This window comes from Centruroides vittatus, unplaced genomic scaffold (genome assembly GCF_030686945.1).
Source record: "Centruroides vittatus isolate TY-2023 unplaced genomic scaffold, ASM3068694v2 contig_1416, whole genome shotgun sequence".
NCBI lineage: Eukaryota > Metazoa > Arthropoda > Arachnida > Scorpiones > Buthidae > Centruroides > Centruroides vittatus.
Genome location: NW_027120889.1, coordinates 138331 through 164823, shown reverse-complemented (window position 1 = coordinate 164823; position 26493 = coordinate 138331). Strand labels below are relative to the sequence as shown.

General features: G+C 30.9%; 1 protein-coding gene across 2 annotated transcripts in view; it reads left to right on the top strand.

Moving 5' to 3' along the window:
* Window positions 1–20493, top strand: part of LOC136968188 (E3 ubiquitin-protein ligase RNF4-like) — a 32429-nt gene extending 11936 nt beyond the window's left edge. Inside the window, exons 3-6 of one of the 2 annotated variants that reach the window (XM_067262159.1) lie at window positions 4487–4578; window positions 12473–12663; window positions 13623–13701; window positions 19475–20493. In XM_067262159.1, the coding sequence (XP_067118260.1) occupies window positions 4487–4578; window positions 12473–12663; window positions 13623–13701; window positions 19475–19624 (512 nt within the window). In that variant the 3' untranslated portion in view covers window positions 19625–20493. Of the gene's footprint in view, window positions 1–4486; window positions 4579–12472; window positions 12664–13622; window positions 13702–19251 lie in introns of both variants that reach the window. The other variant, XM_067262160.1, reaches the window with a different exon arrangement.
* The last annotated feature ends 6000 nt before the right edge of the window (window positions 20494–26493 follow it).

Genomic DNA, 26493 nt, shown 5'->3' with positions numbered 1-26493 from the left:
AACATATTAAATTACTTTAAAAAATGAAAAATAATTATATGATTCGATTTCATGATATTTTGTATATCTTAAAAATAATTAATTCTATTCTGGGATTTCCCGGGAAACAGTTCACTTTTATCCTGGAATCCCGGGACAAGCAAAAGATCCGGAAATGAGAAACCCTAGTTATTGCCATTATAGTGGAAATTCTTCAATAGAAAAACAAGCAGTTATTTATTGTGACATCATTGCAATGCCGGGCTGCGATTTTTAATCATATTTTTTAAAATTTATTTAATTTAAAATATGTGCTCTCCACTTCAAATTATTAGTGTCTTGCCCCTGTACCTAATACCTTTCGTGTTAGCAACAGTCATGCCATCACCTATAATTCCTTGCAGGGGAAAATTTTTAAATTGAAATCACTTGATTTCCTGTTTGCATTGGAAGTTCACATACAGTTAATTGGGGACTCCTGCCCCTAAGCTTTCCATATCTGATCTCTGCTTTCATCTATCTAACTCCATTCTCAAGAGTAAGGAAAGACAGACAGACTGACAACAGTGGGACTTTTAGGTCTACAATTTTTTCAAATTGCAGCCCAAAAGTTTTAACTCTGGTTGGTCCTACAAGGAAAAGTTAATTTTCTCAAATTTGATTAAAAAAGTATTTTTCAAACTACACAAATATTTATAGATATTTATCATAAATCTTATGATATATATCTATAAATATTTGTATATTTATTTATTAGCATTTATATTAAATATAAATATTAAGTTTAAAAGAACGTTTAAATGTCAAATCTTTGAAACTTTTTCCACTTGGAATAGAAAATTCCCAGAATCAACTCTTCTGGAGTTGGAAAGCTTAGGTCCATCTCTAGCGTATAATTCAGTTATTATTTTTTATATATATTTTAAACGCTTTTAATATTATAAAAAAATATATTAAAGATAAATATTACAAAAAGCAATTTCTATTCCTCAACATAATGTTTCTTCTGACAATTCAGATTTTTACAAACACATTTGTGGATCACAGATTACCCAAATTATCTCAGGTAGCTCTCTTTCTGCTTTGTGAGCACTAAAAGGTCCCTTTTATCGAGCCTGTGTGTGTTTGACCAAACCTGCAATGAATCAACCATGTGGTGAGAGACAGGGATCAACATATCTGGGATAGTTCACCCCTGAAAAATTTATGGAGATTTTTTGTTTTTTTACCTATTTGGCTCCAGTCCTGGCTCCCCAGAGCAGTAGGCTAATACTTTAACCACTCGTCAGCCATCTGGCCATGTAACAAAAACTGTATCTGGTGCAAAAATCTTTGCAGCATTTAACATTATTTATATATCATATATTTGTTAAATTTATAGAACTCCTAGTTGTCTTGATGTGATTACTTTCTGTCTCCTGTATTTATGAAAGTTTTAATTTAATCACAAAAATTTTGAGCATATTGGTAGTCATGGGTGTCCAAATTTTCTGGGGGGGGCAAAGCTTGGAGATAAATAAATACATCAATTAACTTTTATTTAATTATTTTTCTTTTGTTTTTTTACAAGTAGATTATAATATACAATATTGCATTAATACAAGAAGACGGACAAAGCATCCCATGGTTGAGAGTGTAAGGCTACATATCTCAATTTTGCAATTCTAATTTGTGGAAATTTTTACTTGGAGGAGCAAGTGCCCTGTTTGCTTCCCTCTGTGGACACCCAAGTTGGTAGTCTTAATTAATCATATTTTTAGAAAGCTGTTTTGAGAGACAAGAAGTGTTTCCTGCTAGATTTAAATAATTTTGCATATGATGTAACTAGAATCGAAATATAGTAGAGCGTCTTTTATCCGAAAGCCGATCAACCGAAAGCGTTCCAGTCAGACTGTGTCGGGCTGAATCAAACGTTTTTGATACTAGATTAACTTCCAAAATATAGTTTTTTTGTTTTTATATTTTTCAATATATTTATTTTGTTTGTACAAAATAAAGAAATAATTTTTAATGATACAATAGCCACGATTATTATTTTAAGAAATTTACATTAGGCTTAACATCGACGAAAATTCAACGCGTAGTGACGCAACGGAGAAAAATTTAAACATGGGATAGGTTAATATATTTTTTCGTACGTAATCGGTTATTTGAACAATCCCAGTCCCCAATTGATTCGGATAAACGACAGTCTACTGTAATTTTATTTGATAGACTAATTCAAAACATTGCATTAATCTATCAAATAAATCAATGATCTATCATCAGACTGTATTATGGCTAATTATCAATTGATTAATATTGAAATATGGCATAAAGAAATATTCTTACCATCTTGTATAATTATAAATAATTAGAAATTTAATTTTATAAATTTTAGAATAAAATATCATCTTATATGTTTTGGCAATAATAATTTGGCTGCAATTTGTTTCTTTATCTGTTTTCAAATATCTTATCTGTGAATAAATTATATATTTAATGTATTCATATCTCTTTGTTCTATCCTAAGCTAAGAAATGGGAAAATATATACAGTAAAAATTTCATTAATTTGGCATCTGATAATGTGGAATGTTCTCTACTCTCTCTGAAAGTAGCTGATTATCCAGAATTGTTTGATAAATAATTTAACATGCTTGTATTTTGTGAATTTGTATTTGTTTGGACACGTGATGTGGTAAAGACTGGATAAAAATTGAGGTAAAGGTGGTGGTGTGTTGTGCACATTACTACATGTCAACAGGATGACTATGGGACCAAAACCAACGTGATAAAGAAAAAGGACTCATTTTGTTATAGCTCTTGTTTGTATTGGGTTGGATACTTTACTAGTGTTTTTCTGTGCCTAATATTTGTTTATGCCACATTTACTGAACAAATTGGTGTAAACATCTTTCAAGACTGAACTTGAAAGCATCATCTGATGTTTACAGGATTCAACAAGAATTCAATCGTTGCTCATCTGCAGAACAGCATTTATAAAATGAGCTTCCTTTCATAGCAATGCCAGTTGTTTAGGAGTTGATGTTCAGTTTTTTATGAGTCATTTTGAAGTCACTCACAAGTAGAGTTGACAGGCTGATCCAACTTCTAGGCAATATGTCTCTACTCTAAACTGAATTTCTGAAATCAATAACTATCAGTGTTGATCATCATCTTCTGCCCAACATCAATGTCATCATTTTAAACAATAATCTGATCACGCAAAGGGAAGAGAATGAAGGTGACAAAAGCATGAAAAGAAAATGTGTGAAATTGAGTATAACAGAGAAAATGGAAGCTGTGGAAAATTATAAACAATTTTAATATCAGGTTATTGACAATGTATGACATAAAACACAACAAAGAAAAGCTATCATCATTTGTATCTTAAAATGAAACACCTACTAAACATAGAGATGTTATATCTAATACAAATCAAACATGACTGGATTAGATGCAGTTTACAAGTCTGCTCTGAAACTTTGGCCTGCTGTTATGCATTACAATAATCTATCTTATGGTGATGTAGGAAAGCTTAGCTCATCACCGACAAAGCAAAGGAGCTAATTAACACCGGTTCACACTACATAATGTGGCAGATTGCAGGTATTCTTCAAATATTGAAATTGAGCATGGAAAACTATTTACATCAACTTGCCTATGTTAACAGACTCATTGTTTGGATTCCACGTGAAATGATTGAAGAAAATCTAAAACACATTTCCATCAGTTATTCACTAAAAAAATATGAGGAAAGAAACCAATTTCTAAAGTGGATGATAATAAGTGTTGAAAAATGAATCCTGTACACTAAGTGCAAATAATTGTGAGGGCCGCCTGGTGAACCACCAAAAATCACTTCAAAGACAAAGCTTCACCAAACATGAAGTTATTCATGAGAAGCATCTGGAATTGGTAAATGCAAGGGGATTGTCTTTCATCGTGACAGCACCAACTTCACTCATTTTTGTAAACACAGCAAAAATTGTTGGAGCTAGGCTGGGAAGTCGTACCATATCCTCCATATTTGCCAGAAATTGCCTTCTTTGATTACTACTTGTTTTGCTCTCTAGAATTTTTTAAATGAACAGTGCTTTGTTTTCGAGAAAGGCATCAAATGGTACTTGGAACAGTTTTTTACAATAAAAGACAGGAAGATCTCTAAGCAAGGAATTAAGAGCTGCTCAGATGATGATTAAAGATTGTAGATCAAAATGACTTATACATTATTGAATAAAGTTCTTATTTTCTCTGAAAAAACTTGTCTTTCATTTAATATTAAAAACCGCACAGACTTATTGGCCAATCCTATAGTTTCAAATCTAATCCTCGTGTTTTTTCTATTTATAGGTTGTGGTATTATTTACTATATCATTCAATTACTGTTTAGATGATTAGACTAAATTTTTTAAAAAGTTTAACGAAGCCAAATATATTTATAATAAATTTGATATTAAATTACATTAAATTGAATGAAGTTATTATATTTATCAATTGTTTTTAACTGAATGTCTGATTTCTAGATATTCCATCTTGTATTGATTTAACAAACGAACAAGATGATTCTGACGTTGTGGATTTAACATCAGCATCACCTCACGATACTTCAGTTGTGGTAAATTATTACTGATTTGTATTTAATTTTTATGAATTGTTTATGAATTATAGTAATGAATAATTGCTGGAAATTTGATTCAGTGGAAAGTATTTCTTCTAATTAACTAAATGTGGTGAATAAATGCAATTGATACAATAATTGTTTAAATTAAAACTCCAGATCTGAAGAATTCTACTAAAAATTTAGTTATATCTAGTTATATAAACATGCATACAGGTATACCTCACCTTACGTCAGTAATTGGTTCCAGGAGAGGCGACGTAAGTCGAATTTACTCGTGTAGTTACGACGTAAGTCGAAACTACGGTGGAAAACGCCAATAATAAGCAATTAAAGACTGCTAAATAAGACAACAACACAGAAACACAGATGTTTTCATGGTTTGTTCCGTAGGATTTATGATGATTATATTAACATTTACTGTAAATGTACATATTTTAATATGATTTTATGTGCTTTTTACGCTTTTCTAGTGATGTTACGACTTCAATATTTGTGGTGGACGGATGTAAAGTCGAATAAAATGACGTAAACTTCATTTTTATTTTTCCATATACTTTTCAGACAAACAACGTATAATCGAGAATGACGTAACTCGAGGTATACCTGTATTTAGCAAATTAATGAGTAGATACTAACTTCAAATGCTTCTCTCTCTCTCTGCAGAAAAACTTGCATAAAATTACATTGTCATCAAATTGAAGATTGCTAAAGAACATATAGCAGAGAGAAAAATGGTTAAAAAACTAAAAAGATAGATTCAATTCAGTTACATTTAAGAAAAAAATTTACTTCTGATGCTATGAAGCAATTTAAAATTGAGTTTCTTTTTCTTCTCATCTTTTTGTCAATATATAGGCTTATTAAAACTCTTCTCGTTTTTGTCTTAGGCAAATTAATTTCAAAATTACTTATGTTTATACATCTGTAATATCACATGAACTGTTAGAAGTTAATGATTGATCTAAGACTAATGTGAATTTGAATGCAGTTGCTATGAAAAACATGTTCCATCATTGAAAATATTATTTTAACTTCTCTCATTTGATAAAATCTGTATTTAATGATGAGCAAAAACTATTGTTTTTTTTATGATTTGATAAATCTTAACACAGTTTATTGCATTTTGTAGCGTACTTTTAGTTAATTGTAAGTTAGGTGATAACATTAGATGTAATTGACTTTCTTGAATGTAGGTGAATCAAAACTCAAACATTGTGTCTTGAATTGACAAAATTCACTCAATATTATCTATGGCAAATGATATTTTCCATAAGTCAAATGTGCCAATTTTACCAGACTATATTTGCCCAAATTCAAAAACTCTAGTCAGCTTGTTTCGGCATGCAATTGAATCACAAATCACACTTTGGAAAAACAGCAAAATGTCGAGCTTCCTTACAATGGGAGACCCATGCACTATACACCTAGAAAGCATATACTTTTTGAATCAAACTAATCTAATCGTTCAAATCATGTATACAAACAAACTATATCGATCTGGTCAATCTCTATCCGCATATAGAAATGCCATTTAGGATTAACTGGGTCATGATCAAACTAATCTGAGTGGAGGGTAGGATTGTTTGGATCAGATAAAAAAGATTAAATATGGTGACCACTGTGGTTAAAGTCAAGCTTATAGTTGACAGCAAAGAAATATGTTTAACTGTCGATGATGAAATGTACTGTATGTAAAACTTATAAATGGTAAGTAAAAACATCATTATTAAAATATCCAATAAACTGAGATGAAAAAATAAGTGGAAACAATTTTGCTTGATTGTACGGCAAGAACGCATTGTATGATCTCCCATTTTTTCTGTTTTGTGAGTTCTCAGAGTAAATATGGTTCAATCCTACTTGTATACTTTCTGCCAACTGTTTTAGTTGGCAGAATACAAGACAGAAGCAATCTGTATCATGTGACAAAGACTAATCTGATCTTACAGATCGATCCATCTTAAACGAAAAGTATATACTCCCCTAGCAATTTCATGACGTTATGTGGCAAGCTTGGACAGAAGAGTAGGAAGTGACATTGAGAACCAAAGACAGTTTTTTGCAATGTCGCCCAGTGTTTCCAGATTGGGGATTTTTAATCGACTGAGAAAAGTTGGAAAATTTTTTGGGATGACTTTTTTCATTTTGATCTTTTTTTCAGTAGACTAAAACAAAAATGACAGAACCTGTGAAACACTGTTTAAATATTGTGATCAAATATGTTATTTGGAATTATTTGTTAAAAAATTATTCAAAAATGATTCCTATTGCTAACAAGGGGAGGGCCAGATGTTCGGGTTGAGGCACATAGCCTTAAACACAAGCAGCTCCTTGTCCAAATAATAGGATCCACTTCTCAATCATTTCCAAAAATGTGGCCTCTGAAAATTTAGTGTTTAGTTAATTTGAAAGTTGCAGCTATAGCCAAGTGGATAAGACACTAGGCACTGGAGTTAGATGATACAGGTTTGAACCTTCTGCAGTTTAGTTTAGTTTTTTATGTGTAACATTTTTGTTTTATTATTTTACTGCATCATTAGCATTATTATTACTATTCTTATTCCTGTCGTTTAAAGCTTATAAAACAAGAGATTAAAAATTGTGATGTCATTTCCTGTTTAGCAAAAACAATGTTAAAGAGTTAAATCTACAGAGATCTAACGCTTTAACATTGTTAAATAAGACTTTTATTACTTCACATTTATATTCACATATTTTACATACTATGTTCTTGCGAGCGAATAAGCTTCAGACATTACTGCACATAGACAAAAAGACAAGTGATACAAGCAATTATTTTCATTATGATGATGTCACAATGCCAAGCTGCAATTTTTAATATTATTAATTTATTTAATTTAAAATATATGCTCTCCACCTCAAATTAGTAGTGGCTTGCCTCTGTACATTGTACAGTACTTTTCCTTTAACAACAGAGTCGTAATGGTCATCTATTAACTGCTTTCAGGAGAAATTTTTTGAATTGAAATAATGTGATTTCTGGTTTGGATTGGTAGTCCATATATTGTTAATCGGGACATCCTGCCTCTAAGGTTTCCACATCTGGTCTCGTATTTCATGTATCTAACTCCGTTCTCAAGATTAAGGGAAGGCGGGCAGACAGGTGGACGGCAGTGGGAATTTATAGGTCTACAATTTTATCAAATTGCAGCCCAATGAAAATAGGGTAGCATAGTAGCATTTTATTTTTTAATTGTTAATACTATGTCACTATACTACAATATCTGAACATAAACATGAAGAAAATTTTATTTAACAACATAAGAGTTAAATCTATACAGGCTTGTTTTCATTAAACAGAAAATGACATCACAATTTTTAATCTCTTGTTTTATAATCTTTAAACGACAGGAATAGGAATAGTAATAATAATGCTATTGATGCAGTAAAATAATAAAACAATATTGTTACACATAAAAAAACTAAATTAAACTGCAGAAGGTTCAAACCTATATCGTCTAACACCAGTGCCTAACGTCTTATCCACTCTACTATAGCTGCAAGATACATGAAACTTTCAAAGACTTGTTAACTAAACCAGTGATTCTCAATCTTTTTTTTGTTACGGTACACTTTTAATAATTTAAAAATTTGGCGGCACACATGGTTACTTCGGTAAGTACCGCAGGACAACCAATGATGTCAAAACAGTGATTTTAAACGCAGTTGGTTATTTAGGTCACATTTTCTAAATGCCTTGGTAACTACTGGCAGTTACCGGTAACACCTGTTACAATTTCCAAATGTGCTCTAGGTAGGTAGAACCGATTAAACTACTTGTCTGATGTTGCTTATGTATGAATATTTGCAGTGGCGGCACACTTCAAAAATCTTGCGGCACAGTGGTTGAGAATCACTTAACTAAACACTAAATTTTCAGAGGCCAACTTTTTGGAAATGCTTGAAAAATGGATCATGCTCACCAGGTTTCATTTGAATTGGAGACCTGAACATCTGGACCTCTTCTCATAAGTGACAGCTTAACACGTTACTTTTCCTTTCCAGAGGACAAACTGATAAGGCTACCAGCACCTGCATTAATTTGTAAGTAAAACTGTTGGCGATAAATAATTTGAAGTGGCGAAAAAAAAATTTAAAACTGGCGAAATGGTGGCGATATTTTTAAATTTTTCAGAGCAGCCCCTGTGTATATGAAGATTAATTAACACTCTTGATTCTCAATATAACAGACTAACAAAGGGGAAGTAATAGTTTGATAATGTTGATTTTTCTACAGTTCTAGGATTCTTCCAATAGCTGTCTTGTAACATGCAGATTTGGTCTATTATTTCCAAAATTTATTATACAGTATCATTGCAGAGAGATTGGACGTTACACTTATATTTAATTGGACTACCTTTGGCTTTGATTATAGCCCAGATCTATCATGGTGTGGATTCAATGAAATTCTGAAACATTGCTTCATCAATTTTTAACCATGTTAATTCAGTTTTTATTCCAGAACAGTCAAATTCATTAGTACATCATCATGTCTAATTACATGTTCAACTGGAACTGTTCTATTTGCTGTCTCTGGAGGCCAAATGAGAAGTATGAAGTCAGCATGTTTCCAAACCAATTCATTACATTATGAGCAATATCATTCTGAAATAATACTGCAGAGCCATCAGGGTAAAAATGGTAGATTGAAAGAAATGTGTTGGTCATCTGCACTATAATGTAGTTCTGTGACTTCGTTTTCTAAGCAATGAACAGTGGACTCAAACCACACCAACAAAATGTATTCCAGACAGACCATTACAAATTCTCCAGAGCTTGAAGCGTTCATTTGAACATAAACTGGATCAAGTGCTTTATGGGGTTCTCTCTGCTTATATTAGCAACCATCACAGCAAAATCTTGTAAATCTTGATCTACAATAGCAGCCTGGAAATTGCATCCTTTATTATAAATATGTGTGGTTGCCAACTTTTAGGGAAATCTATTAACTCCACATCAGGAATGGTCTAAGGTCTTTCTCTTATGTGAGTGCTTGTCATGGAGACAGAGATGACATGTGCCTTTACAATCAACCTATTTATTAAAACAAAAGAATGCTTACAGAATTTACAGAAAGATTCCATTTGGGTGATAGTTTAAATAGTCCTTAGACAGTTCAAGAAGACAGTATCCAGTTTAAGGATCTTTTCTGGGGGACGGTGAAGATAGATGATGACAGCCTCACCGGGGCAGTATTCAATATAGATAATTCGATAGATGTTCAAAGTGTCATGTTTAAACTGATTGCAATTTGCAATGATATGATATGTTGTACAGAGAAGAAACCAAGAAGTATAAACCAAAACAATACAATTTATTACACATAATGCTACATTAACCTAAACTTAGGTAAGTGTTCAGGTTTTTAATTTCAGTTGTGTGTAATTCCGATTCCATTCTTGTATATATTAATAATTTTTTGGGATTTTAGAAAGTTTTTTTAAGGTTTTTTTAAGTTTAATTTTGATCATATAAACATTAATCTAATTATGAAACTATTCAATTTATTATATAGCTTTAAAATCTTTGATCTTCTGGGAATCTTTGAAAACCTAAATTTGGATTTAAAAGTCTTCTGTATACAATAAATATTGTTGGAAGGATAGAGGTAACTTTATTAAGCTGTTTGTATGGAGCTTAAACTGTGGATGAGAGATGTTATAAGAAGGGATACGTGCAACTATATTAAGGAATTAATGACTGAAGAGAGTGCTGTAAAATTAGAATTTTATCAGATATATCTTTTTAAACGTCACATTGGTTTGTCTCAGTGCAACAATGTGAATCAATTGAACTCAGCCTTGAATTTTCAATAAACATATGTATAATAACGATGCCACTTTTGATTCATTCATGTTGCATTAAATTCATTGCTATTAATTGTCACCGAAATGTGTTCAACAATAGCCTAATACTAGGTTATGCCATGTCCACTCAAGTGAGATGTAAAATATTAGGAGTTACTGATAGAGGAGATAATAATACAAAAAGGTAAAATGAGTTTGGTCTAACCTTTTTGTCAATGCACCATAATATGGTATTTAAAATCAAGAGCAATGGTATACAAGAATACAACAGGTTACGACCATCTCACGATAAAACAAACCACAGATACAACTGTCATATATTTCTACCCCTACCATAATCCGACTTAGCTATCCCCACTGATACAATGCTTTGTCTGTTCCAAGCATTGCCACCTGTCCAGTTTTTGCATTGTATGTCTGGGCAAAGACCAAAATTGTCTGGGTTTTAAGAAAATTGGCAAATCGTCAAATATTAATTATTTTTTAATGGCATAGCTGATTTTATAACAAATGAATGGAAACAATCTGATTATAATTTAATTAGCAAATCAATAGAGTGGGTATCTAGATACTGAGAACAGCCTTTATACAGGGAGCAGGTAAACGAAGCCCAATTAGCATCTTTCTGTCTTTGAAGTGATCCTTGAGCAAGTAGAAAGTATTTTCTAATACTCTGGTATCTCTAAGTTTTCAAATTGAGGGCCACCATGCATTTGGTATCAAATGTGATTTTGGTGTCTAGAAATATTAATAGAGACATCAATCTCTTTTTCCTTTCTTGCTGTAGAATATCATGCAATTTAACAAACATCCTCTATGGCAGTGATTCTCAAAGTGGGGGTTGTGAAAAATATTTGGGGGGGTTGCTGTAAAATTGATTCCAGATCACTTTTTTTCAAATATTTTATAAATTTACTATGCATTCATGTTTAGAACTAATAGAAAAAATATACATATAAAATAATTTTTACTTAAATAAATTGCACATATAAACAATAAAAATAATATAAATATTTAAATACGAGCCTAAATATAATATTCATAAATTTGTGCGCTATTGAGGAATCCCCGAGTTCCATTCTCTGCCTAAACTATCGTAGAACAACATTGTAATTTGGAACGGTGTTTGCTAGCAGCGTTGCGTCTGTAGGCAAGTCGAGTTAGAAATACAGTAGAGCGTCGATTATCCGAAAACCGATCAACCGAAAGCCTTTCAGTCGGCAAATTCGAATTTCTGCTTGTGCTGTGGCACTGCAATATTTGGCTGTGTCTTGGGATACTCCAATATTATTTTAGTTGATATGCATTTTTAGCTGGCAGCACTGGCGCGACCATGAGAAGGTACTTAAGGATGCGCCAGTATTTGAACGAGAATTTTTTCCCATCGTGAGTGGTAAGTTTTTCTGAGAACTGTGTTGTGCTGAATCGGAACGTTTTGAGACTAGATTAACTTCCAAAATATAACTTTTTTTTGTTTTTATATTTTTCAATATATTTATTTTGTTTGTGAAAAGTAAAGAAAAAATTTTTAAAAAAATTTTGTTAGTCTTAACATTGACAAAAATTCAATGCAAAGCGACTCGCAACAAAGAGAAATTTCAACATGGGATAGATTAATTAAACAAAAGAAATTAACTCCTCCTGAATTTAAATTGACCTCCTACCTCTGGGATGTTTTTCTACACATACTCATTCTTCAGGGGTCCTTTGAAATTTTTAAGTGCAAAAGGGGGGTCGCGGACCAAAAAGTTTGAGAAACACTGCTCTATGGAATGCTGGGGCATGAAACTATATTGGCCATTGCTCAAAAACTTTCCATGAGGTGAAATTTTCTTTAAATAATAAAAATAAAATGTATGGGAAATGACAATTTATGATACAGCAACTATTTGATGGAACATATTATGTACATAACCTTGGGTAATGCCTGTATTACATTATTAAAAAAATTTTTTTAAAGTTTTTATTGTTTAAATAAGTTAATGATTCTTTGTTTTTTATTACTTTTAGTAATAAACTAAATTTTCAGATTTAATTAAAAATCAGAGTTTTATTCATAGTGTCTAGGTCAGTCTTCACATTCAGTAGATACAGTTGCAAGGTTACTAGAAAGAAGAGCTAAAAGAGCTCATCAGCATGATCATTGTTACAGAGTTACACAGCATATAGATGTCGATAGAGAAGATACCAATCAATCAAACATGTCTAAAGACGTTTTTCCTATATACGATTCTTGTGTTAAAAATTGGGAGTAAGTACAAGTTTTATATATATTCACTTAAGACATTTAAAAAATTAAATTGTATTTTAAATTAATATTCTGGAAAATTATCTTAGCTGTATTTATTAAAAATTACATAAAATAATTTATTATATAGATGTTTTGTACAGGGTAGGAAGATTAAATTCGTTACTTTAGTTTGTACCTTGTTGCGGATTGTATAATTTTAAGTTATTCTCACTTTTTCAGAGGGGAAATGGCACTCCCAGGCCTGAATTTGATACAATCCTTGCTTAGACATTGTAAAAAACAGGCAAACAGCTTGCATTTATATCTTGATATGGCAGAGCAACAGCTCTGCCATATCAAGATACAAATGTCCCTAAAATTATAAAACATATGACAATTTCATTCACATCCTGGAGACATGTACATTCTATGAATTAGAATTGATAAAATGCTACTTTCATTTTAAGTTTTATTTTTAGAATATGAAAAGTTTTGTATTTAAATTACTGTTAACAAATTTTGAAGGAAATTTTAGAAGATTTAAACTATTTAATCATTTAAATTAGTTTAAATTTGAGTAATCAGATTTGATTATTTTTCATCAACTTTCTCAGACACCTGAAACAAGTCGTAAAGATTTTTTTTTCTTCGTTAAATCTCAAGTAAAATTTGTTAGATTTGAAAACATTGTACATTCTTAAAGTTGAGTGCTCAATTATGTTAAACAAATTATGAGTTGAATCTGAAGCCTAAAATTTTTAAAAATTATAGCAGCAAATGGAAAGGTACTTAAATGTAATTATTGAATTATCTAAAACAATGCTGGCCATTCAAAAACCTCTCCCCCTCTTCTTTGTCTATAAATCTATAATCTGTTAAGAAAAGAAGTATAGCTCTTTTAATTTATGTAATTTTTTTTCATTAACTAATAATTAAATTTTATCGTACAGGTAATTGATTCTATTATTAATATTTTACAGTGAAAAAATGAAAAATTCTGTAGAAGATCCTGCATTGAAAAAGATAATTTGCCCAATATGCTTTGATGATATAGCAAGTGTAAGTAAATTTGTAAATTATTTGTAAAATTTGAAGAGTTGAATCAATTATATTTGTATAGAAAAGTGCATCTATTATTTATTTTTAGTTAATAGTAATCGTTGTTGCTACAAGGTAATCTGATAAATCAAACAGTTAAGTAATCAATGTGATATGTCTTTTTGGTTCCATTTCAATATATGTATGTAGTGCTTAACAATGTTCCACTTATCATATTTCTGTGCATGCTCTTACATGTGAAAATAACTTGTTTTTGCATTTTTAAACATGTCCTGCTTCACTTATAAGAGCATACTGTTAGATGTGCCAGATTATTTTGGCATTTCACTACTGTGTCAATATAAATATAATGATACAATAACTATTCAGTGATACCTATTTATTAACAGTAACCATTATTAAAAGTAAAAAACTAAAATAAAAAAAATTCTTTCAATACTGTAAAATTATTTTAACAACAGTGATGTTTTGGGGGGTACTTTGTGGAACATAATGCAGATTTTCTCCCATTTGTAACAGCTTACTTTTATACTTGGATATAAAAGCATACGTTTATATGCATAGAAATTTGATAATAATAATAGACTGCATATATAACAAAGATCCTGTAAGATTATGATGGAACTGAAAAATTCATAGCTACCTGTATCTGTTCTAGATATATATATATATATATATATATATATAATGACATTGTGTTACATATATATCCTATATGAGCAGTAGACTATATTGTTTAGATTTGTCTGTAAGTACACACTATGATGTTCACTTAATGACATATTCCTTGGAATGTATTCCCATTGTTAAGTAGTGCATATCTGTATATTGAAACTAGCTTCTCATTTCCAGATGTCTTATGCAAAGACTTCACTAACATTTCCAAGAACAAATCTCATTTTTAAATTCAAACATTAAAAAAACAAAAAATTTGAATTCGTTCAAATGAAACCAGTACTTGAAAATTTTATATTACTCATTTAATTATAACATAGTCAGAATACAGTTGTTAATAATGCAAATAGAATATTTTTTAAATATATGCTAGAATCAAATGCAAAATTCACTGAATACCTGAAATGGTCAGCCATTTTAGTTTTGGTAGTTAACTTGCCTAAAGTCCAAAAATTACACACTTTTAGGCTTTATTTTACAATAAAGCCTGGACACATGTTGGGCCTTAGCCAGCCAAATTTCAATATATCATTTTTCTTGTTAAACTTTGGTTGTGTTTTACTGTTAGCCTCCTCATGCAGTATAACTGCTTCCTTCAAAGTTGGCATCTTTTAAGGAAGAAAGATGTTTACAATAATAAATATCAGGACATGAACAGCTTGCAATGATACTTTCATTTATACTATAGCAAATCATACAGGACAAGAATGGTAGCAGACTGGCCATAATATGTTCAGATCTTTCCATTCAGTATAACATATAGAGTTTTGACAAAGCATTGTCAGTGAAATTCTGAACTAGCCAGGCAACTGGCCAGTAAAACTTCTCTAACTCAAAGCTCCAAGGGGCAGGAAAAAGCTTTGAGTTACAGACAATTCAAGTTAAAGAACAATAGAGTGAAAGATATCGAGTCTGAATACATTTGTATTTTTACCTCTCTTGCATTATATAAAAAATCTTTGATAGTTTCTTGTTTTAAACAGCCCAGGAAAATTTTCAATCTAACTAATGGAACAGTTTTGCAGGGACATCTTGTTGAGATAGAGTGAGAAGTCCTCTTTCTTTGGACTGGAATGTTGTCTGCAAATGGATGTTGGACAGTAGATAAAATTAACTGTTTCAAAATTTCATGAAAATCTGATATTTAGAACAACTTTGCATAGAATAAATGTTAAAATTCAAGTTGGGGGAGTTGAAAGTAATATAAATCAGTGTCAGGAGACCATGAAACCTTTTACTTGGAGAAAATTCAAGTTGGAGACATTAAATCCTTTTGCTATTCCATTGAGACCTACCAAGTGCTTCATTTTTCTTCAAGTTAAAGAAATATTCGAGTTAGAGAAGTTTTGCCATATTTTTAGAAAAGGATTTTTTCTGTAGAGAAAAAAGCAGTAAATTTTTAACACCATTTGCTGGAGATTACTTGCATTATCAAAAAAGTTAGTATCAGCTTTAACCAATCACATGTGGTAGGGAAAGAATAAAAAACCATATACCTTAAATAAAGTAGAAATCATAATTATAATACAATTTTAAAAAGATTAAGGCATAGAAATTTAATACATGCAAATGATAAGAAATAACAAAAAAAATTGTTTAAAAACAAGCACTAATCTAATCTTTCATTGCAATCTATAAAGGACTAATGAAACTTTGAATTCAAAATACAGAATACATAATAGTAAAATTAATATTAAAAAGAATGCAGTTTACATATAAATTATTTATTACAGTTTGTCTTAAAGAAATTACTTATTTTGATTTGTTTCCATAGTTTTTTTTTTTTCAATTCTGCTAAATTGTATGATAGGAAGATTATTAAATAAAATTAGTTCTAAACCAGATGATCTGCTGAATTATTGGGCTATAATAAGGCTAAGTTAATTCACAAGACACGTATTAATTCAACCTCAAAGGGATGGCCTTAAACAGTTTGAATGAAAAGGAAACCATTTCTCGATGCTACAGAACAAAAAAAAAGACGATTTTAACAACACATCAACATCATATGGCAAGAATAATGTTCAATCAATGAGAAATAATAATAAAAAAAAAAGTACGATAGTGTATTCAATGAAGATAAAGAAAAAAAATCATTGGATAAACTTTGTATTGCCCGTGAGAAGCCATGACGAGCAAGCATCCGAGGGCAACCATAAATTGTTTTAAGTGTTAACCAACTGATTTGAAATATTTTAAATTCTATCTTTAAATTTCAAAGATGGGAAAATGATCGTCCCATTTTTGAACTAACAAGCATTCTTGGTTCAAATAAACAGGAGGCGTCACAATTGAGTTCTAATTACTAAGAGAATTTTACATTGATTTAAATGAGAATCAAATGGGACTAGCACCCAGTTTGAATTAACAGGAAATTTAAATTAAGTCTAATGTAATTAGATATGAAGTAATTTGTCTAGAAGTAGACAGCAATTACTTAATATCTAATTATTAACTTAGCCTTCTTAGAGCCCAATAATTTGGCACATTGTCTGATTTTAATCAAACATCAGGTTTGTGGTGTTGTTTATAAAATTAAATCTATTTGCTAAGAAAGAAGCAAAATTGAAAGTATATGTAATTCCAGTTAATGAAATTATTAAAAGAATTATAATAGCTACATTTAAGTAATTTGATGTAACTTATATAATTTTAAATGACAGAAGTTATCTGATGAAAATGCGAGAACTGTCATCAGGTACCTTCTTCATATGTTATCCACAAAGATCTTGACTATCAATAAAACAGTAAAATTTCCATGATTGTGGTAGGATAATTATGTGCTATCATAGAAATATTGAAATAAATTTATCAATTTTTGCTTTATAATTCAATTTTTTTGAATTATGAAATGAAAATTTTGGAGGGGAAAAACTATTGAATGCATTATAATAACAATAATGATTCAAAATTACAAAATATCAAAGATATAAAAGCAACTATTGGGGTAATGGATTCAAGCCATCAATATTTACAAATAGCCTTGTAATGTATCAGCTGAAATTTCCAAATTCAATAATTGTGGACAGTTTTGGAATATTTATGTTGCTAGCATTGAAACATAGAGTTTCCATGCCATTTTACACAGCATAAAGATATTTTGATTAACGTTTTGTTATTATCTTTTGTATTGTAACAGATAAGAGAAAGAGAGTGATTAAAAAACCTTTGTCTTTTAGTTTAATTGAATATTTATGTAATCAAAGAAAGGAAATCTATTATTAATGATATAGCAAAGAATTTTGTGTAGATCTTTAACATCATTAGAAATTCAGTTTCTTTAACTATAAAGTAATTATTGAATAACTAAGTTTCTAATTAATAATCTAATAAAAATAATCAATAAATCATTTATATTTGATTTGAATAAGAACTAGGTTAATCCTAATAATCTATTAATGTAATTTTTTTTCGCACATACTACAATAAACTTTAGCATGATATTTATAACAATTAACCAACACTCATAAATTACAAGTATGGTTAGTGTTAAAATAGTCCATAATTTCAGGCTGTTTGATTGCAATTTAGTTATTTTTCTGTAAGATAATATATTGTTTTGATAATTGCTTTTACAATTTTATTGTATAAAGTATGGTATTTTGAACTGCTGTGACAGTTTCTTTAAATTGGTAGCACCTAGGAATTCCAATATCTGTAGGTACCGAAACCAGGATCCCTGTAATTTCTGTTAAAATCTCAAATACTGGACAATGAATACCAGTAATTTGGTATTAATCTTCTAAATTATTTTAATGCCTGATATTCACTCATTTATCACAGCTGCAAAATGATAAAAGCAGTTAGTCATCATCATAAATCAAGATATGCCCAGTATATTTATCTGCCCTATAAAATCGAGATAATAAAGCTTTTATTATACTATGAATAAGTGGCTACTTTCAATTTACATTCGGTTATCAAAAGTACAATTTAAAATTATACTTTTTATAAATAAATTATTCGACGTTTGCTATTCTATAGTTTGGAACTTACATTTTTACTTTTATATCGCAAAGCATTGTTTTCCATTATTATAAATTTATTTTACATATTGTATTAAATCAGATACTTGCCATTAGATTACTTTGTTATATTTTATAATTTTATACATTTAAAAGTTGACCAGTATATATTTAGTTTGACTAAGAATTTTCCGATGCTGAAAATTACTGGTGCTACTAGTTTTACAGAAATTCTAGTACTGAAAATTTTTCTGGTATTGGAATTCCTAGTATCACCTGCTAGTTTCTGTGATCCAAAGGATGAATCCTAATTTGCGTAATTGAATATTTGTTCTAGTTTGCAAATGAATTTGTATAGTAAAACCCGAATAAAACCGAAACCTGCCTAAGCAGGAAAGATTTTTCGGAATTAAGAGATATTCTATGTTAAAAGAAACCCGTTCAAAATGGAATCCTGCTAAACTAGGAATAAATACATGCTTCACTACCTGGTTTTACTGTATATCATTTCTTTTTTCACGTATAATTAACATTTTCATTTGTTATACAATCACATATTTTATATTTCACAATACTTTAAGATTTTTTGTTATCCCAACACTTACATTTAAAAAAATCAGATTACAGGTTGAATTTCAGAATATTTTTTTTTATCACTTCATCAAAAAAATTCTTAATTTACTTTGTAATATATAGGTTTATGTATATGTTAGGTATATCATATAAATGTAGATTATTAAATACATATAGTTTATATGTATGTATGTATGTATACATTTATTTTTTTATTATACATGTAATTATCATTTTGTGGGAAAAATTTATATAATAATGTGTTGAATTGTTTTAAATAGTTTATAAAAATTTGATATAATCAATCTATAAAGTTACCAATAAATTTTCTTTAAAGTGAAGAAAAGAATGTTGAACAAGAACAGAATTTTAAAAACCTTTCAGTTTATGGAATTTCTTGGCAGTAAAGGCTTGTTCTGCTATTTTTGTTGTTTCAATATCTTAAATGGAACATATTAGAAAATATATTTCATTCTACAATTTTGAAATTTTTCGGTACTTTTGCCGCTCATTCTCTGTTATTTATACAATTTAAAATTTATTTTCTGTTTGATAATTAGATTCAGAAGAATGACAGACATCTAGTATCGACAGTCTGTGGTCATATTTTCTGCAATTCTTGTCTACAAGAGGCGATTCGAACTCATCACTGTTGTCCAAATTGCCGTAAAAGATTAACAATGAAACAGTTTCATCCAATATTTATCTGAGAACGTATGTACAATAGATTATGACAGTGAATTGAAAATTGATATATAATTCATCCGTTTTATATTTTACCACATATAATCTATTATCTAAGCTCATTAATTGAATGTCATTTAAAAATAAATGTGTAAGACTCGACAATATTTAACAGTTTATTATCGAAGAAGTGATTTACATTCCATTATATAGAAAGACTTGAGTTAAATATACAACAAATTAAAAATTATAAAAAAAAAAGATTTTTATTTCTCCTGTGTTTCATTGCTATTGTATAATTTTATTATTTCACTAGATTTACATGAATGTATTCTAGAGAATGGCTTCGCTGCCAAAATATACAATTTGCATTTTAAGAGTTGCTTGACATATTTTAGTGGCACAATGAATTTGAAAATGGTTTGGTTGCAAAATTTTTTCATGTCAAGATGACTAAAGTAAATAAATATTCTAAAATTCTGGGTATGTATAGTTAAATTGATGTCTTAAAAGTCCACTATGCAACATTTTACAATGTGAGAGATGTGTATTTGCAGCTTATATTGTGGCGTAGTTAACCCAACTATAAGTTCACCTCTTTGATACTGAGCAAAATCGATCATTCTAGTTTATTAAACTGTTTCTGTATGTAGAATAGTACTTATCATTTGTATATTTATAATATGATACTGTGTCAATAAGTTGACATTTTATCTATTTATTCAATATTGATTTAAGAGGAAGATGAAAAGATATATATGTTAATTGCAGTGTTTTGTTTTTTAAATTTTGTATAAATGTTTGACTTAAATCATTGCCTTTATCATAAATAGAAAATGTATGTAATTATTCATGAAAAAGTCCTGTTAATAAAAGTGTGAAATAAAATTATTAATATCGTAGTTTCAATATTGTTCAGAAACTAGATGATATAATTTATTTTTAAAAAATAACAGCGACAAGACTTGTTAAAGCCATCATTAATTCAATAGAAGAATCGGTTTGAGTCTACATGACTGCCGCATAGAGATAGGAAAGAAAAACGGTAGATTTAGTAGCCTAAAAACTAAAAATTTGCTAAAATAGTTGCATAAAATTTTTATTTTAGTGGTATTTCATATTGAAATAGGACAAATTAAAATAATTGAATTTAAAATACACCTGAATCAATCAGTTTCTTTGTGCTAGAAATGTTAAAATAAAAACGCTATAAGAGTAAGGGTGCCACCTGATGCGGCTGCCTATATCATAGCACGGCACGGCCCTGGGTTAACCTTGGATGTACAGAGGCATTCCATGACAGATGTACTGTACATCCTTTATCTGCAAAAATACAAATCCTCATAAAACAAGACCCTTCTGTACTGAAAATGAAAGTAGAAGATCCATTTATTAATAAACTAATTATAATTTCTTCACATGTATCTAGCAAATGTTTCTTACTTCTGTGTCAAAATCACCAATGGAATTTTACAGAAGAGAATTGGTAGTAAATCAGTTTCTAGAGGTCATGTAGAGGATATAGTATCTGTTTAAATTGTCATATCTCATCTACTACTAAAAATGTTCAGTTTCCCAGATGAGTTGAGTTTGCTCTTCTCTAACAATGGTTCTGAACCGATGTGCTGCAAATTTCTCATAACAGTGCAACTTAAATTTAAAAATAAGAGATTGATTCCCTGTTTAACATTGTTATATCTTTCATATAAAAGTGCAAATCTCCAACGTTACTATATACTTATAAGAGTGGGCTTATCTTTGTTCAAACTGGTACATAGGTGTGCCGTCATAAATCATGAGTATGTAGTAAAGTTAAAAAATACACAACAGCTTCACAATTAGCGACTGTTTGATATGCCAATAACACAATGAAAAGTTCCGGTTCTTATCTCCCATACTTGTCCATAACGAAGACACCTTACGACCGACGAACAGTTGGCTAGCATTAACACTTTCTTCGGCTATGGTAGAACTCAGTCAGGAGACAGATTCAAAGTTGATTTCCAGTTACCATGTTAACAGCCATCAGCCGACCAATCAGAGGCTATGCAAGTAATAGCTCTATTCCAGGTCCGCCACATCGCGTGATATTTTTGCCAATGGTCTCATCCTTGAGACACATGCACCAACTCAAATTTAACCAGTCGTGTTCCTCAATGATCTCTCCTCGGCAGCGTTCATTACCAGTTCAAATTGACCAATCATGTTCCTTACGTGATATCACCATGACATATGCCACCAGCAAGTTTCTGCACACTACTGACCAAGTGGATAAAAAGCACCGAACTATTGTAGTTGGTCATGAGTTCGTGCCAGACTAATGGAATGGTCATGTTTTCAGGGGTTTTCTTTGAATGTCTAACACCTAAATAGGAGTCAGTTTTTCAGAATGTCTTCCTGGTAGGTACACCTCCCTTTGTAGATCAGCCATTGTTACCATGCTGTCTTCCATCAATCAGTGGTGTGTTATAATTTTATGGGGCCCAGGTGAATTTGAATTAAGGGCCTGGTACAGTGTCGACTTCAGACAGTTTCATCGGAGGATAGTTTTGGGGGAATTATTTTCTTATAAAAGATTGGTTTGGGGTCTCCTATTGAAATTGCCCTTTGTCCATAGGATGACACGTAATTTGATACCAAAACACGTTTCTTGTTTAGTAGTATCTTACAAATTATTTCCATGTTTTAGTAAGTCCGTTTAAGATAATGTTTACTACGTAAAGAAAAATAAGTATTAATTCGTAGTTAGATTTAGTTATATTTGCATAAAAATGAATTGCAACAAAAATAAAGATGGCGTTCTAGGAATTTGGAGACTCAAAATAGATTTGTTTATGACGTACTTAGACAAAAATATTAAATTACACATCCTCATTAATGAGAAGTGCCGATGATAAATTATAAGAAGAAATTTAGTTATTTAATACATCCGTATTTGTAATATCCTGTCTACTATTTTTATCGCAGATGATGTAAATTCATATCTGCTGAGATCTCTACAATGATGCGATATTCTCGCCCCACGCGAAAACATAGCGACAGAAGTCTATAATTTTGTACTTAAAAAAGTGACCTATGTCAAATGTGTAATACAAAAGTATTATTTTTTTAATGTACTGATAACAAGTCAGTAAATTGGAATTGTCACTCAAACTAACAGAGCCTTTTTTTTAGCAAGCTCATTATGGATTGGGCAGGTTATTAATGGGGCCCGACGTATCGGAATGGATCATCATCGAAAAATACAGCTTTAGTTTTGCATTTATGATACAGTAATTAAAAGTCGTCATTTTATTTAACTTTGAAACAGTTTTAATGTTTGATGTTGCTGTGAACCCGGAATCGTATCAGAGCGACCAATTTTCACGAACTTTTTGTGGGCGATCTGCCTGTCACCATCCAGGTGCTTCCATTGTGGTCCTGGCCGAATCTATAATGGGTACGCCAATACCTACACGTTTTCACCACTTATAATGATAAAACAACGTTTTTATAACATCCAGTAACTGGCATAAATGATCAGAATGTTTCAAACACTTCATAAAATTTTTGTTTTAGATTCTGTATAATTCTTTTTAGGCAAACTCAAACAGGAGGAAATTTCCACTAGAGGTGCGACCTGAGGGAGAACATTACTCAAAAGCCGAACAGTCCGTCCTAATGCCGCTGATTTGGGTTTGTATTGATATTTCTGTAGATAAGTTAGTCCATTCTGGTATCTGTGACTAACACTTTGATGACCGAAAATAATTCAAATTAATAAACCGGACAATTTGCAAAGTTAAAAATGTGATTTTATTCAACGTAAAGCTGGATTTAAGTTTTTTCTCGTAACGTCTAGCGTTTGTTTCCTGCAGCAAAATGACGTCGGTTTGACGTCATATTGTTTCTATCCGGTCGTCGTTAATTTATGCAAAGCTTTGCAAACGAATTGAAAGAAACTCAATTTTGTTTGAGAACTACATCAAAATATTGTCAATAGACGGCGCTAATCAATGCTGAATTTTTCGTTTCTATGGTACTGCGTTAGTAGAACGTGCACGCGAGATGCTGTACACAAAAGCTTAAATTCGGCTTAAAAAATGCCAGAGAAAACCAATCAAATTGCTTTGGCCGGGTGATATTAAAATCACTCGACAGTTCATCAGTCTGTTTATATTAGTCGATAATTTATTTGAAATATAGTACTGATAAACACTATTCTCAATTGTTAACGCCTGTATAATGTCCACTGTGTTACCAATCTATATTGAATGTGCTTCAATTAAAATACATGGATTAGATTGATAAGATAATTCAACTCAACACATAAGCAAGCTGTCTATATTCTACCTTCCGGGAGGATTTTTATGAGAAACTGGGGACCTATTCTGAGCTCTTCCGATAACTGAACGAGAGCGATACATGGGACATTCGATAAGTCCCCTTAGCGAAAGGCAGTTAACGAACCTTAGACAAATCGCTATTTTGTGCTCTACGTTAAGTGGGTTTCGCTACGGGTAGTCGGTCGAGATGCGTCTGGTTTCCATGCTATCGATAGCTATTATGCTTTAACCAATCACAGTTTAGTTAACATTGTATTTTGTCACGTGACTGCAACCTGCCATTTTCTAAGCGAAACACGTGCTTTTAGCATTGTCGTATACTACCGCTAGTGATATAGTTTTGTTTTGTTTTAAAATGTCTGGGTCTATTTTGTCAGCCCATCCGTTAAGCAAATATTTGTTTTTAAAAATTATAATTTATGTGATAGATAGTCATTTATGTATAGTGTATAGTTTTCTGTTAAGTTACGTATATAGAATGTATTTTTTTTTTTTTTAACTAAAACTAATGAATTAAAGCCGACATTAAACTTAGATAAAATCTACAAAATAAAGATTTCTATTATTACATAATGCTAACATTTTACAATTATACAAAGTATGTCTAAGTTTCTGTGCATATTTCTATATAACTTCATGTAATTAATGTATTTTTTAATTCATTCATTAAGAATAAAATGACAAACTTAATTTTGCCACAAGTTCTACTTCTATAAACCTTACAACCAAATTAGAATTAGTATTATGACTAATGTCAAATGCAATACATCTTATTAAATGTAAATATTATTAGCATAGACACGGAGTGACTGGAAAGCAAACATTAAAAGTAAAGCCTCGCAAATAAAAAAAATCAACGTTTCAAACAGGAGGTGGGCCTTTAGTTAATCAAAAATTAACTGAAGTTGAAGAAAGAGTATTAAATTTAATCGGTGTTACTGCTGTCCCCTCTCTCCAATTGCTCGTGAAGTAAAATCATTCTTACACGAAAAGACGCCATGTTGTTTTCACTTTCGTTCCTAACGGCAGCTCGAGAGTGACCGATAACAAAAGCTTAGTTATCGCACGTGGCTATCGGCTCCGAAAACGGAACGTACGGCTCGGAATAGCATTTTCACAGTTGATTAAACGCGAATCACGTGGTTCCGGTAGAAATTGGTTTTTATCGTATTCGTTAGCTTAACGATACTACTCAGAATAGGTCCCCTGGCCCGTTAGTTAGATGTTAGACATGTGGAGAAAACCCATAAAATTCCACCTGGCCAACCCGTTGGTGAAGCCCCGTGTTTATCCACTCGTTCACTTTTTTAACTCTCCACCCTATGGGAACTAAGAGGGCCTCTTTTAGCAAGTTCATTAATTAAGGAGCTTGGTGATAAAGGACGAAGTCCGACATATTCACTCGTCTACTAGTGGTTTTGAGAAAGATTATAGTAGTTAGATCCTAGGTTTTGAGTTAGCAAACAATTTTGTCTGTATTTTTTAGTAAGGGATAGTCTTTCGTCTAATCTGTGTATGCAGTAGTGTCTGTGTAGTTATGATTTCAAAAGAATTTATCTGCAATCATTAGATACCGACGGAAAATAAAGGCGTTTGTTACAGACGCCATGCGCATGTTTTATTACGAAGACTGTTAGCATAAGTACTGTATAGCTTTCGAGTAAACAGTGATCCACAGGAATTCGTAGTAGTTTCATTAGGTAGTCTACAACTGAATGAGAGAAACAAGCTGCCATGCATATCCCAAATGTAATGGGAAGACCTGTGAGATGAATATTAGTTGCGTGCATATCTACAATGTATGAATATTGCCAACCTATCTTGATGAGAATTCTCGCCTTTTTTGCTAAAATTTCCTCTTTCCCTCACATTATTCTACTAAATTGCCAATATTTTTTCTACTTCAAATTAAATCTAAAATACATTCACTGATATTATGATCACAGAAAGAATTCAAACAAAATTTTACAGTACTTTATAGTATTTTAATTTACATATTATTATTGCAACTTCAAACCTGTGCATAAATGACTATTTATATTTAATGAAAAATAAAAAAGTGCTAAAATTAAAATTTTAAAAGAAACATTAAATCAATTGCCGAACATTTGGTCATACATCTTTGCTCTGATCATAGTTCACATAAACTTCAGCACTTAACCGATTAGTTTTTTTTTATTTTTACGTCAGTTACGATAGAAAAAAATCTTTTTGGCTTTTGTATTTGAATGTGGTAACATTGAAATCAAATGAACTTATGTGACCGGATGGCCAAGCGATTAAGGTGGAAATTTAATCCCGGGATTGAATTTGGACTGATCGGAAAAACCTCAGGACTTTTTTGGGAGTGGTCTATCCGAATACGTTGGCCTCCAGCATCCATCTATCCCATTGTGGGCCGGGCCGAAACTATAATCGTTTGCTAAAAATGGCTCCACAATGCCCACAGGGCGAATTAAAAAAATCAACTTAGGTTTAAAAATCATGGTTTATTATCAAAATCATATTTATGTTTTCTACATCTGTTAAAAAAAATTAAATCTTTCTAGTTTTAACTCTGTAATCCTCTA